This window comes from Mobula hypostoma, chromosome 11 (genome assembly GCF_963921235.1).
Source record: "Mobula hypostoma chromosome 11, sMobHyp1.1, whole genome shotgun sequence".
Taxonomy (NCBI): Eukaryota; Metazoa; Chordata; class Chondrichthyes; order Myliobatiformes; family Myliobatidae; genus Mobula; species Mobula hypostoma.
The window spans coordinates 43,870,178-43,884,193 of NC_086107.1; the positions used below are offsets into that span (position 1 = coordinate 43,870,178).

A 14,016-nucleotide genomic window follows, 5' to 3' on the forward strand; every position below is an offset into this window, starting at 1 on the left:
CCCTGCCATTGATCTCGGCGGCTCCAACACCTCAGGACATATTCAAAACCCGGACTCCAGCAACGACCATGGACACATTCGAAGTGATTACGCAACCACCAACTGCAACTCCAGCCTGGAACACCAGGCCGGGTCTTTATGTGCTGCTGTTGTGACTCCCGTCTCCCCTTCCCCCACCACCACTCCGCAGCCCCGTCTTCCTCAGATCCCACCATCAGCTCCTGGGCCCTCAGAGGCTCCATCTTCCTCTCACCCCAACCCTCCCCTCTCCACTGACACCCCCAGCCTCCCCCCTCCCCCCTCTGATCCCAGCTCTCATCCGTGCCGGGTCTTTACCATCCCCTCCGACCTTCAACTGTCGGAGGCAGAACGCTCTGTTCTCAGTAAGGGCCTCACGTTTGTCCCCCTTCGCCCACACCTCAGCGGGTTCCGTGTTCGCCACGATGCGGAACTTTTCTTCCGCCGTCTCCGTCTCCGAGCCTACTTCTTCGGCAAGGACTCTTCCACCCCCACCGATGACCCCTTCTCCCGTCTTCAACCCTCCTCTTCTTCATGGACACCCCGCTCTGGTCTTCTGCCTGCTCTGGATCTCTTTATTGCCAACCCACTCTTCCTTCAGTTAGTCCTGACGAAGGGTCTCGGCCTGAAACGTCGACTGCACCTCTTCCTATAGATGCTGCCTGGCCTGCTGCATTCACCAGCAACTTTGATGTGTGTTGCTTCATCTAGCTGTGCTCCTTCAGGGTGGCAGAGCAAGTCTGAATATTTCACCCTAGGTATCATTGGTTCTCTTGTTTATAGACAATAGGCAATAGGTGCAGGAGTAGGCCATTCGGCCCTTCGAGCCAGCACCACCATTCACTGTGATCATGGCTGATCATCCACAATCAGTACCCTGTTCCTGCCTTCTCCCCATATCCCTTGACTCCGCTATCATTAAGAGTTCTATCTAACTCTTTCTTGAATGCATCCGGAGAATTGGCCTCCACTGCCTTCTGAGGCAGAGCATTCCACAGATCCACAACTCTCTGGGTGAAAAAGTTTTTCCTCAACTCCATTCTAAATGGCCTACCCCTTATTCTCAAATTGTGGCCTCTGGTTCTGGACTCCCCCAACATCCGGAACATGTTTCCTGCCTCTAGCATGTCCAGTCCCTTAATAATCTTAAATGTTTCAATCAGATCCCCTCTTATCCTTATGTAGCAAATGAGAGTAGGGATAGGCCACATACGTACTTATATTTTCTATTCAGTAATATCATGGCCAATATGACCATTAATCTCAAATTTACTTTTCTGCCAAATCTCATAATGCTTCATTCTCCTGTAATTTCAAAATGTATCTCTGATGCAAATGTATCAAATCACTTAATTTACTTAAATAATGCCATCTGAGGTATTTAATGAGATGGAGGACGACCTTCATTGCTGCCCTAAATGCCAGCAGCATAACAGACAGTAAGTAAGTAAGTTTCACAGCGATGGTGGGGTTGGCTTGACTTGGTGCAAAGCAACGTTGCTATATTTATGATTGTGTTGTGGAAAGATTATGGAATTTTATACCATTCTGATTCTCCATAGTAAGACTTTTCCATGTATAAATCTCCGCCAGGTGAAGTCAAGAGTAATGTAACACTCAAAGTTGTTTGCCAGGCTGAAGGTGTGAGTCTGGGTTGGGCAGAGAAACAAAATTTTATGAGAGTCCAAATACTCCAGTTACAAAATTCTGCACCCCATGTAACAGTGTCTAAAACAAGCCAAGTACAAAGTTTACATCTTGAGGAGATATTGAAAAGTAGGGAGGTTTTGTAAACCATCTATTAAACATTGGTGAATACTATTGTGGTCACAATATAATAAAAGGGATAGAGGGGCACTTGAGATTGAGTATATTGAAAAAACAATTAGTTGGAAATTAAAAAGTATGCATACCGGAAATAAAGCACAGAACGAATCTTCTTTCTCTTGAGGAAAGAAAGCTGAGAGTGGACCCAATCAAACCTTGAAAATTACAAAAGGATTCTAGAAGCTGGTTGCAGGGTATGTTTCCACTTGTGAGGAAGATAATAACTAGAGGCCATTAATGAAAGACAGCTGACACAAAATTCGGCAGCAAGTTTTGAAGAAACTTAATTAGTCAAAGGCTGATCAGAATGTGGAACTTGCTATGACAGGATGTAGTTGAGTGGATAGCACGAATACAGTTAGGGGGAGGCTGGACAAGAATACAGAGGTGGAGAAAACAGGAGAATTATTCTGATAGAATTAGATGGAGAAAGGTGTTGGCATAAATTGTATTGTGGCTAATTAGTTTCTGTGCCATATATCTTGTATAAATTCATATAGTGAGATTTTCATTGTCTTAAAAAATAACATTTTTATTTACTCTGAAAACATCCAGATTTTCTCATAGAGACAAGGTGATTAATATAGGGCCATGGATATTGTCTATATGGATTTCGGTAAGGTGTTTGATGAGGTCCTTCATAAGAGGCTCATCCAGAAGTTTAAGATAACATGTGACTTTCCCATTTGTATTCAGAATTGGCTTGCCCATAGAAGCCAGAGGGTAGTGGTAGATGGAACTTAACCTGGTTGGAGCGCCATATCCAGTGGTCTTCTGTGGGGATCTGTGCTGGGACATCTGCTGTATATATGAACTGGATAAAAATATAGATAGATGAGTTATAAGTTCGGAAGATCAGAAGCAGAGGGCTTGCTGTTGGCTGTGTACCCAGAGGCACAGAGCTTGGAAAAAGCGATGCAACAGACCTTCAACATGATAAGTCAGCAAGTTGTTTTGTTATCTCTCCCCTTTCGCTGTGAAACAGGGACACCTCTCTTTCCCATTATTTGGGGGAGAGAGAAAGAGCCTGTGGTATGTCCAATACCGGGTGAACAAGAAGTCTTTGGGGTACTGCAAGTCTGTGTCTTTATTGATGCTTTGCTGCACGCTTGAGTGCTTGGTGGGAAGGTGCAGTTGCTTTTTTGCTGGTGGGGGAGGGAGTGTTGTTGCCTTGTTGCCGCTAGTGGCAGGGGAGGGGGAAGCTGGAGGCACTTTGGGATTCTAACATTTAACTGTCATTCATACTTTGGAGCACTCCTTTGTAGTCATGGATGTTTGCAAAGAAAAAGAATTCCAGGATGTATATTTTATACATTTCTCTGGCATTAAATGTACCTATTGAAACCTATTGAAAAGCTGCAGAGAAAGCACAATGCAGGTAAACAATGCAGTGCTGGCTGCTGTGGTCTGTAGGCATATTCTGATATGTGTGAGCTTGTTTCACAACCACTCTTCTGAGCTGTGATCTGTCTGCGTTATGGACATTTCACAGGAATGGACCTTCTTTAACTTGTGGGGGATCAAGTTAAGGACCATTCTGTTTTTATGCCCACAAAACAGTGGATCAGCTTCTAGGCCTTTGTTTGCTTATTCAGCTTTACCCACTGGAAACACTATTGTCGTACAATATAAAAAAACAGGCTATTTGGCCCATCATGTCCACACTGGCCAGAGGACACCACATCCTCACCATGTTTCTACTGTCAAACACCTGAGTATATTTCAGTATGAGCATCTGCTATAATTGAGACTATAGGTCATTCTGCTCTAATCTCATGATCCTTCAATGTACCACTTCTGATACAATTAAATAAAGAGACCAAAACTAAAAGTGTACCTCCACATGTGGTCTCACCAACACCTTGTGAAGATATACACACACACAGTGCTGGAGGACCTGAGCAAGCCAGACAGCATCTATGGAAAAGAGTACAGTCGGAGTTTCGGCCCAAAACGTCAACTGTTCTCTTTTCCATCGATGCTGCCTAGTCTGCTGAGTTCTTCCGGGTGGGGGGGGCGCGGGTGTGTGTGTGTTTGTGTGTGTGTGTGTGTGTGTGTGTGTTGGTGTTGCTTGGATTTCCAGCGTCTGCAGATTTTCTCTCGTTTGCCTTGTGTAGATACAGCAAGATTTCCTTGGTGGTGTCTTCCAGAATTTAACTATATCCTTACTGCCTCTACAAAATTATGTTGAATTGCAGTTGGATTCCATGTGTTCCTCAGATATATGTTTAGGTAAAGAATAAACACACATAGTTTCCTAGTGCTCATTGGATACTGGATGCAATAAAACAGATTGCAGGCATGCTGGTTGAGTAGTGATGCTACCTGTGGTAATGGGCTCCTTAATCTATCCTCTTTAGGTTACTTTTGGGAGTCTACTGTGTTTCAGATTGCGTTCAGTTAGTGCTTTGGAATGAAGTGTAAGGATGTGCAATGTGCTGAGTGGATCCTATATTTCTGCTGAAATGTAACTGCTTGTTTGCTGTTCGCTCTTGTTCTCTCTGCAACAAGAAGCATGCTGCCGCTACCCGTTGTCCCGTCACTCCAGGAGTAAGAGGGAGGTGGTTGTCTGTGGATGTCCATTTCTGGAATCCAGCAGGTGTCCGCTTGTCGGAATGCCAGTTGTTGCCATGTGCCGGAGGTCAGTGGCCGGTTCCGGCGGGGTGGCTGCTATCACAACACACATAGATGGATAGACAGACAGACACACTCTCACACAGAAACGCGGAGGCAGTAGCTTCAGGTCCGAGTGGCCGTTTATGTTAGTAGCATGGAGCGGAGGAATGCAGTCAAACAGATCGCTGGAACCAAACATCTCGAGATCTTCGCGGACGAGCAGGATCTGAGAAACAACATCGAAGCGCTTATGAAGGAAGTACGGCCACTTTGGAAATCGGCGGAGATTAAGATTAAGGCAAGTGAAAGGTTAATTGGATCAAGGCAACCTTCAGAGCCTTCGTTTAGTCCTTAGCTTGCACATGAAGCATGGAGGTTATCACGCTAGACAAGTTATTGGAACTCAATTGCGACTTTTGCAACCTCCTTCAAAAGTTCTTTGCGTCATTTGTTTCCGAACAATATTCTCGAAAGAGAGTGAAAACAATCAAAACCAATGCATCTGCAGCGAACAAGCAGGTTAGCATGGAAGTAGAGGGGACGGGAATGCGATCTGGCGATTGGAAACGATGTGTGGGCGTGTTCACATTAAAAGTCTGCCCTGGAGTTTAAAGGGACAGTCCGGGCTGGCAACACTGAATGAAAATTCACACACGACAACACAGAGGAGTGAAAATACAATTTGGGCAGGTTTGCACAGAATGGCATACAAAGAGGGAGTATTAACTCAGTGAGTAAATATGTTTAAATAAAAGTTAGGTAACAAAGGCCTGAGATTATTGGAATTGTTCCGACCCTCCCATTGAGGTTTTAGGTCAGAGATTTTTAAGATTAAGTGGCGTTGAGCATAGTGGGGAGAGAATTACTGACCCGGCAAAATAGTTCGTTTATTACTGTTGACGCAATATCCATTGAAAGTTCGAGTCTCCTACACATTAGAGCCTATTCTGCAGTCATCTTTGTGATACAACCTTATTCAACTGTTTAACCTTATGAATGATTTGGACCTTGGATGTTTTATCATAGATGATGATCATCGCCATGATCATATTGAATGACTGGATGAGTTTGGCATCCTGGAGAACAGCTCCTCCTATTCTTCTGTGTCCCCGCCTTTTAATACATCCTCCTTCCTTCATGACCTCTTCTGTCAGGCAGCCCCCAAGCTGAGTATAACACTTCCATTCCAGCTCTGGGGGGTTCTAAGGTGACTGGGAAAGCCAATATGGGACTTGTAGCAGGGGCTAGGTTTCTGTCTGCTTCTGAAACACTTCATGCTAACTCAAATGCATTTTCTCCATTTTAAGCAGTCATCATGATTCTTTTAAGTCAGTGGGGATATTGCATTTATTTCAAGGAGGCTTTGTGAATATCTTTAAGTAGCTTCCTCTATCGATTGGGTACTCTTTTGACATAAATAAACTGAAAAGAGCATTCAGGTTTAGGTTGGAGACTCAAGAGACTGCAGATGCTAGAGTCAGTCCAGATGAAGTCTCGAACCAAAAAGTCCATTGCCCATTTCCCTCGATAGAAGCTGCTAGACCCTCTAAGTTCCTCCAGTGGTTTGTGGTTCCAGGTGTTGGTTGTTGGTGTCAGAGTAGTCTGACTGTAATCAGGATGTCAGCATCAGGGATGCTGTCATAGGAAAGACACTTATGTTGGTTCACATACTCTGCCAGTGAATTTGGAGGACCTTACAGAGGCTGTGTTGGTCAAATCTCTCCAGTGCTTTGTGGTGCCTACCCTTCTGAATGCTGCCAAGTTTTCTGTTGTAATTGAGGCTTTGGGTTTTTGGATTTCAGGCATTCTGCTGGTCCCCAGCCTTTAACTAGGAGTTGTTTTCTTTCCCTTAAGACTCCTGTTGGAGCTTCCACACCATGTAGTTGTGGTTAATTAGCTCCTCAATCTCCTGGCAAATCTCATCAATCCAATCCAGTTTTGTCTTCAGGTAGAGAAGATAAGTCTCTCTTTATAATTGTCAATTATGGTTGAACAGGGTAACACAGACACTGTGAACACCCTACAGATGTATTTAATTTGGCATTATCTCAGAAAAGCCACTTTTCAAGACCCTTGATGTTATGCTTGTAACTTCAAAACATTAAACCAACAAGAATGCTTAATTAGTGAATATATATATGCAATTATTTAAATATTACAGATATATTAAACGCACAACACTTGAGACCTTCACAGATTGTCTTTTGCCGACACTCCCTGTTGCAGCCATTATTTTAGTGGATTGAATGGAAGCCACTGGTACCTATTACAGTGCGAGTGATGTGAACATCCTTTCAGGCTGTCACTTAGACAGTGAGCCAGAGCATTGCTTGGGAGTGTAGTCATGATGGCTTGTATTCGTTTCTCTGGCAAGATCATGCTTGTTATTACAAAGCCATTTTCCTTAGTATTTTATCAATAGGTAGCCTCCCCTGCTGTCTTCTGTCATGCCTTGCCAGAGGATTGCATCTTCTCTCACTTTGCTAGTGAAGTTGTCCAGAATTCAGTCTGTCTTACTCTGAATGTGACAAGACATTCATCAGCATTCGATATCCCTGTCCAAACTGCACCATCACTATTTTCTTATTAGTTCCTATAAATCTCTGTAACTGTATTTGTCCATCCTATGCTACATTTTAAAACAATATTTATAATGCAGTCGAGATAAGTATAGTTTATCTTAGCAGGAATATGGCAGGATGCAAAATTTTAAGTAAATCTCCTGACCTGTTGCCCAAAAATACAGAACATTGGCTGAAATGATTCTTCAATCCTTAGTGAAATACTATCTGCTGAACTGAATTGGCACCCAAGTTCAGTGGGTAAGAGCAACAATACCAGCTATTCCAAGACTGGTTGCAAGTTGTTTAAATCTTGCATTACTTGGCCAACGTTATCTGATGGAGAAGCAGATAAATCTGTTTTCAAAGCTTCAGTCATGCAACTCAGAAAAAAAAAATGAAAGTGGCTCAGGATCAAATAGGACGACATTTTAACTTACCGCTTACTTTGTAATTATGAAGCATGATAGGTCAGAGTCTTTGAAGTGGTCTGTTTTAGTGGCTTCTGAGCAACCAGTAATAGTCCTATCTTGAATAAATCAAATGCTGCCTCAGACTTTCACATGAGTGAACCAAGCTGCAGCTTATTTATATGTTTATATTGCAGTGCCGAAAGATTGTCATCTCACTTCAGTGACTTTGGAGGCAGCCAAATCATCTTAAAACACAGTTACATATAGACATGAGGCATCAAAGTAGGAATAAAGCATCTGATTGACTGCTCTGTTTCCTTGCATAATAACAGTCACTGCAATTCACAGTAACTGACTTGACTAAATATTTTTTTAAAATCTGAAAATATTAGAGTCATGGAAGCAGGAGCTCTTTATTTCTTGGTAAATCTTAGAAGAATTTAACAAACTCGCGGTTAAGTTTCTCTTTCCTAGTTAGTTAGCCCATCTCTTGGTATTTGGTGACCTTTTACAGGAAGTGAGGAGGGAGCAGGATTTCTGTTCTTCTGTCCTTACTCAGTTGCCATCAGAGTCAATGCATGGGTTCCTGCTGACAAAGTCTGAAATGCACAGAAATTTTGTAGGACACTAGGCTTTGGCATTTGGAGAGGGGCAGCATCGTTTAAACATTCAGTCAAACAAAATTACTGTGAGTTGCATTTACTATTGTTATGAACGGAAACTTTGAATAGGTAACACACATCAAAGTTGCTGGTGAACGCAGCAGGCCAGGCAGCATCTCTAGGTAGAGGTACCGTCGACGTTTCAGACCGAGACCCTTCGTCAGCACTAACTGAAGGAAGAGCTAGTAAGAGATTTGAAAGTAGGAGGGGGAGGGGGAGATCCAAAATGATAGGAGAAGACGGGGGGGGGGTGGCAGGGGATGGAGCCAAGAGCTGGACAGGTGATTGACAAAAGGGATAGGAGAGGATCATGAGAAAGGACAGGAGGCCCAGGGAGAAGGAAAAGCGGGGAGGGGGGGAACCCAGAGGATAGGCAAGGGGTATAGGTAGGTGGGATTTAAAACAGAGCAAATAGGCAGATAAAGAAATGAGTGCATCAGAAACAAATAGGAGAGCAGTAGAATAACGTATTGGCTCTTCTGAAAAAAGTACAGGAAGATGAAATAAAGTGAATGGGAGAAAAAAAAACAGAGGACGTTGGTTAAGGGTGAGGGGGGAAATGTTTAAAGGGAATATTAGGGGGGGCTTCTTCACACAGAGAATGGTGGGAGTATGGAATGAGCTGCCAGATGAGATGGTAAATGCAGGTTCTTTTTTAACATTTAAGAATAAATTGGACAGATACATGGATGGGAGGTGTATGGAGGGATATGGTCCGTGTGCAGGTCAGTGGGACTAGGCAGAATATAGTTTGGCACAGCCAAGAAGGGCCAAAAGGCCTGTTTCTGTGTTGTAGTTTTTCTATGGTTTCTAATACAACATATAAAAAGAAATTGCACCAATACAACTACCTCTCAGGTTCAGCCAGGCTTACCCTCACCCCTGCACTGAGGATCGAAGGCACTCCTTCCTTTCTTAACATAATGTTTCCCACCACGTGACAATGCTACTACTATATGTGCAACAATGAAATTTAGCCAATGGAGTATATATGCTCCTTTACAGGGAACAATTATATTGAATCACTGCAGCATGCATGGCCAATGAAGCAACATATTCACCATGCATATTCCCTGAGAGAAGTGACTTGAATATTCCTATAATCGGGCTATGCCTGAAAGAGACAGGGATACTGTTCTCAATCTCAACAGAAGTACACATATTTCTTGGAAATAGTAATATATAGGCTGTTGTACTATAGATTTTAATCCAATATTCCACTAAAACACATGATTACACTAAGCAAGGGGGGAAGGCATAAAATCTGGCACTTAAAGTTTATGTAGATATAAGTAGATAAAAGTTTTAACATTTTGGAAATATATAAGATTTGTGTTCTGACTCGCATAACCTGGAGTAGATCATTACATTAACAGATGAAGAGCAACAATTTGGTTAGCAAGAAATTCAATCTATTTCCCACAAGGTTTAAAAGCTGGGAGAAGAGCAATGATGATTGGTCCTTCAATAGGCTGGAAATTTACCTGCATCTTTAGTCACGTTCTCAGCTGCAGTAATCAGCGGGAGTACAATCATTTGTATCAATAGACTGAGAAAAAGACACTTTATAGTCTGGGCTATGTAAGAATCTCATGGGTGGAATTGGAGCAAATTGCTAGGAATGACAACTAAGGAATTGTCCTTGCCCAGCTGAGTAACTTTGCATGATTCTCCCTTAGGTTTACTTGGGGAAAAGAAGGAAACTTTACAGAACATGGTACTCAGGATATGAAGGGCCCAAAAAAGCACTTCCTCAAATATGCATTGGAAAATAAGAATGGGAGAATTCGTGCCAGCAACATCAGGGTGATCGTCTAAGTGATGCAGAGTAGGCTGGAGATAATAGCAGAAGATTTACTAGGATATTGCCGGGTCTTCAGGAGTTGAGTTACAGGGAAAGATTGAACAGGTTAGGACTTTATTCCTTGGAGCGTAGAAGAGGGGGGATTTGATAAAGGTTTACAAAATTGTGAGGGGTATAGACCGAGTAAATGCAAGTAGGCTCTTTCCACGTAGATTCGGAGAGATAAATACGAAAGGACATGGCTTTAGGGTGAAAGGGGAAAGGTTTAGGGAGAACATGAGGGAGAACTTCTTCACTCTGACAGTGGTGGGAGTGTGGAACGAGCTGCCATGTGACGTGATAAATGCGGGCTCACTCTTAAGTTTTAAGAATAAATTGGATAGATACATGGATAGGAGAGGTCTGGATGGTTATGGACTGGGTGCCGGTCAATGGGACTAGCGGAGTAAAGTTTCGGCACAGACGAGAAGGGCCGAATGGTTCTACAGATTGATAGATTAACTGGCTACTGTCAATTGTCCCTGATGTGTAAGCAAGCGCTATAATGTGGAGTTGTGGGATAGTTTGGGGAGGAGTTGAATTAATTTTTTGGAAAATTCAAGAATGGAATTAGTTTTAATTATTGGTTGTTACTGACCCAGTGGGCTTAAGTGTCTATTTCTCAACTTTGTTTTTCTATAATTTAAGAATGAAGGGAATGAAGAACAATGGTCCGGTAAGAAATTTCAAAACCTCCAGTGCCAGGTTGTTAGAAGGTGCACAGCATATGAAAGGATATAGTTGTGATGTATGTAGACCATTTGATAATCCGAGTTAAGTCCTGCTGTGGTAGTTTGTGAATTTTATTTAATTGCATTTATAGGGATTAAAGAGATTGCACTACTACTAGCTTCTATGAAGCCTTTGTAATATAATCCCAAGTAGTTTGCTAATGCTCTTTAGGAAAGAAACCTGCACTCCTTGATCTGCTTATAAGTGACTTGAAATTTTTTCTCTGAAATGGCTATGTAAACCATTTGGTTGTGTTGATCTGCCACCAAATGGTAATGTATGAGTAAATGAACCAGATCAGCTAGTATCATCCATTGGACTTAGTTATGATGAAACCACTACAACTTCTTTGTATCAAAACAAGGGTCGTGCCAAAATTGTGCAAGCTATCCTATTAACCAGTCAAGTAGTAGCTTTAAGTAGAACCAGTCATGGAAACATTACCTAAATGTCAGGCCAGCTAAGGATGGTGGATTTCATTTTGTAAAGGGTATTATTGAGCCAGATGGGATTTTTTGAGAATGTTTCATTATTACCATCTTATACTGGTTTTTTCTTTAAATTCATTTGCATTTTAACTCTCTTAACAGCTATTGTGAGGGGATTCAACCTCATGAAATCATACCAGTGATATAGGCTTCTGCATCCTAGCCTAGACACAACTATTAAGTATTAGAGCAATTTTTGGGTTTAGCACATTTAGCAGATAAGTTTGGCCACCAGTCTTCAGATTTGAGTTCAATGCAAGCTCTGAACAATAAGCTCACAGACCAGGCAGACCAGGAAACATGCAGTCATCTGTTTGTCTACAAATGCATGAGTCCAATCAACATGCCATTGCATGGATGTGGCAGTGATTAACACTTGTTTTGGGTGTGATGTGGGAAGATAGAAATTACGGATTTGATGGAATTGTTCTGAAACTTCTTTGATCTTTAGCACATAAAACGTGTGAAGTGCTGGGCATAGGCAGACCATTTCACTGAAAGCATCTCTATATGCTGCCTGCTGTATCTGGTTCTGTTGAATAAAGGGGCTGCTTAATATCTATCAGTACTTTTCTCGGGTGACTTCATTCATACCTCAATATTAGTTACAACCTCAGAACATGGTCTTCAACACCAAGGACAAGGACAAGGACAACAAATGCAGAGAAATATTGTCACCGGAAGATACCCCTCTAAGTCACACATCATTGTAGCTATTGAATCTATTTTTGGTAAAGTAATCCTAGAACAGTATTGCCTCTGATCCACCCACTGATCAGTATTCTTTGTCCAGTACACTGCCATCATTTTATCTATTCTTTCTCATCTAGTGGAAAGCCACTGCAAGTATTTCACCCTGCTCTCTTTACTGTGAAAGCTGTTCCTAATTGAAATTAAATTTGAGAGACAATATTAAGGGCTCCCAGGCCTCGCCATTTAGTCATAAGGATATTATCATACCATCTATCCCACCAAAACTGATGTGCAACTGTTTCTGTGTTTTAGTATTCTCTGAAATATAGTTTAGGGCTATGCCCTGTTCTTTCTATCGAGGCCTGTGTTCTGCTAACTAGCTTGATTGTTTAAAATGTCAACTTTAAATTATATATTCCGGACAGAAAAAAACATCTGCAGAATATTGCATATCTATTAAGTGTTGCATTTTTCTCCCAGCTATGACATGGGAATTCTCAATTCAATATTCCTTGGATAGTTCAGTGAGTCAATTGTAAACTTTGGGTTTTCACATTTGTATCATTTTTATCACTGTGTTTTTGTTAATCCATTACACTTGGACACCATTTCTGCAGATATTATCAGCATTTGTGGTTATAGGAGTTTATTCTCGGCTTCTGCAAATCCAATCAACAGCTATCATCACCTGAAATTTCATTAATGTAGAATAGAAAAGAAATTCAATGGAAAGCTATGTTGACATGGCACCTGATAAGCAACAATGGATTATCTTTATTGAGTTATTTGTTTAACAAAATTAATACCCTGCAGGGAATGAGAAATTATATGTTGTGGCTTGATTTGCTTAGAAATGCAGAGTTTTTAATGACAGGTATTAAGTGCGTCTGATTATTTGTTTAATTTGCCATTTGTTTTATGAGCTTGCTTAATGTTCAAAAAATTACCTGACAAATTGAATGTGAAATATAGCAGACCACTTACACTAGAGAGTTTTGTGTGAAGTGGTTTGGCTTTGTGTCATTGAAAACTGTGTAGTTTAATTTGGGTGTCATATCAGCCACACTGTATTTAAGCACGAGCTTTAAGAACACCTTGAAAGAGCATCCTCATTCTGCCTCAGGCCTGCACCTGCTGTAATACAACACACATCATAGAAATGTGTCACAACAGAATAATGTGTCAATTCTCTAGAATCATACAGTCATGGTGTCATAGAAAAGTACAGCACAGAAACAGGTCCGTCAGCCCATCTAATTTGTGCTGAGCCGTCTAAACTAACCAGCCCCATCAGCCTGCACTGGGACCATAGCCCTGCATACCCCTATCATCCACGTACCCATCCAAACTTCCCTTAAACACTTGCGCTGGCAACTTGTCCCACACTCTCACGACCTCCGTGAAGAATTTTCCCTTCATGTTCTCTGTAAACTTTTCACCTTTTACCCTTAATCCATAACCTTAGTTGTAGTCCCACTGACTTTAGTGGAAGAAGCCTGCTTGCATTGACCTTTATATACCCCTCATAATTTTGCATACCTCTATCAAATCTCCCCTCAGTCTTCCAAGTTCCAAAGAATGAAGTCCGTATCTAATCAATCTTTCCATATAACTCAGGTCTTCCAGTCCTAGCAACATCCTTGTAAAGTTTCTCTTTACTCTTTCAACCTTATTTACATGTTTCCTGTAGGTAGATGATCAAAACTGCAAACAATTCTCCAAATTAGGCCTCACCAGTGTCTTATACAACTTTAACATAACATCCAGTCTCCTGTACTCAATACTTTGATTTATGAAGGCCAATATGCCAGAAGATCTTTTGTAACTCTATCTACCTGTGACGCCATTTTCAATGAATTTTGGCTGGTCTGTATTCCCAGATCCCTTTGTTCTACAGCACTGCTCAGTGCCCTTCCATTCACTGTGTAAGACCTACCCTGGTTGGTCACTCTGAAGTGCAACTCCTTACACTCGTCTGCAATAAATTCCATCTGCCATTTTTCAGTCTACTCTCCAGATGGTTTAGATCCTGCTAGAAGTTCTGATAGTCAGGATATTCCAATGATTCCAAGTTCCCTGCCTCCATCATCTTATTTTTACTATGGATGTCCAGTCCCTCTACACCTCCATCCACCACCAAGAAGGCTTCAAAGCTGTCCGTTT

General features: G+C 41.8%; 1 protein-coding gene across 1 annotated transcript in view; it reads left to right on the top strand.

The window, feature by feature from the left end:
* The first annotated feature begins 4,486 nt into the window (after positions 1–4,486).
* LOC134354274 (ethanolamine kinase 1-like) overlaps positions 4,487–14,016 on the top strand; it is a 462,806-nt gene continuing 453,276 nt past the window's right edge. The window contains exon 1 of the mRNA XM_063063189.1: positions 4,487–4,759. Within this exon, the coding sequence (XP_062919259.1) occupies positions 4,616–4,759 (144 nt within the window). The 5' untranslated portion in view covers positions 4,487–4,615. The remainder of the gene's footprint in view (positions 4,760–14,016) is intronic.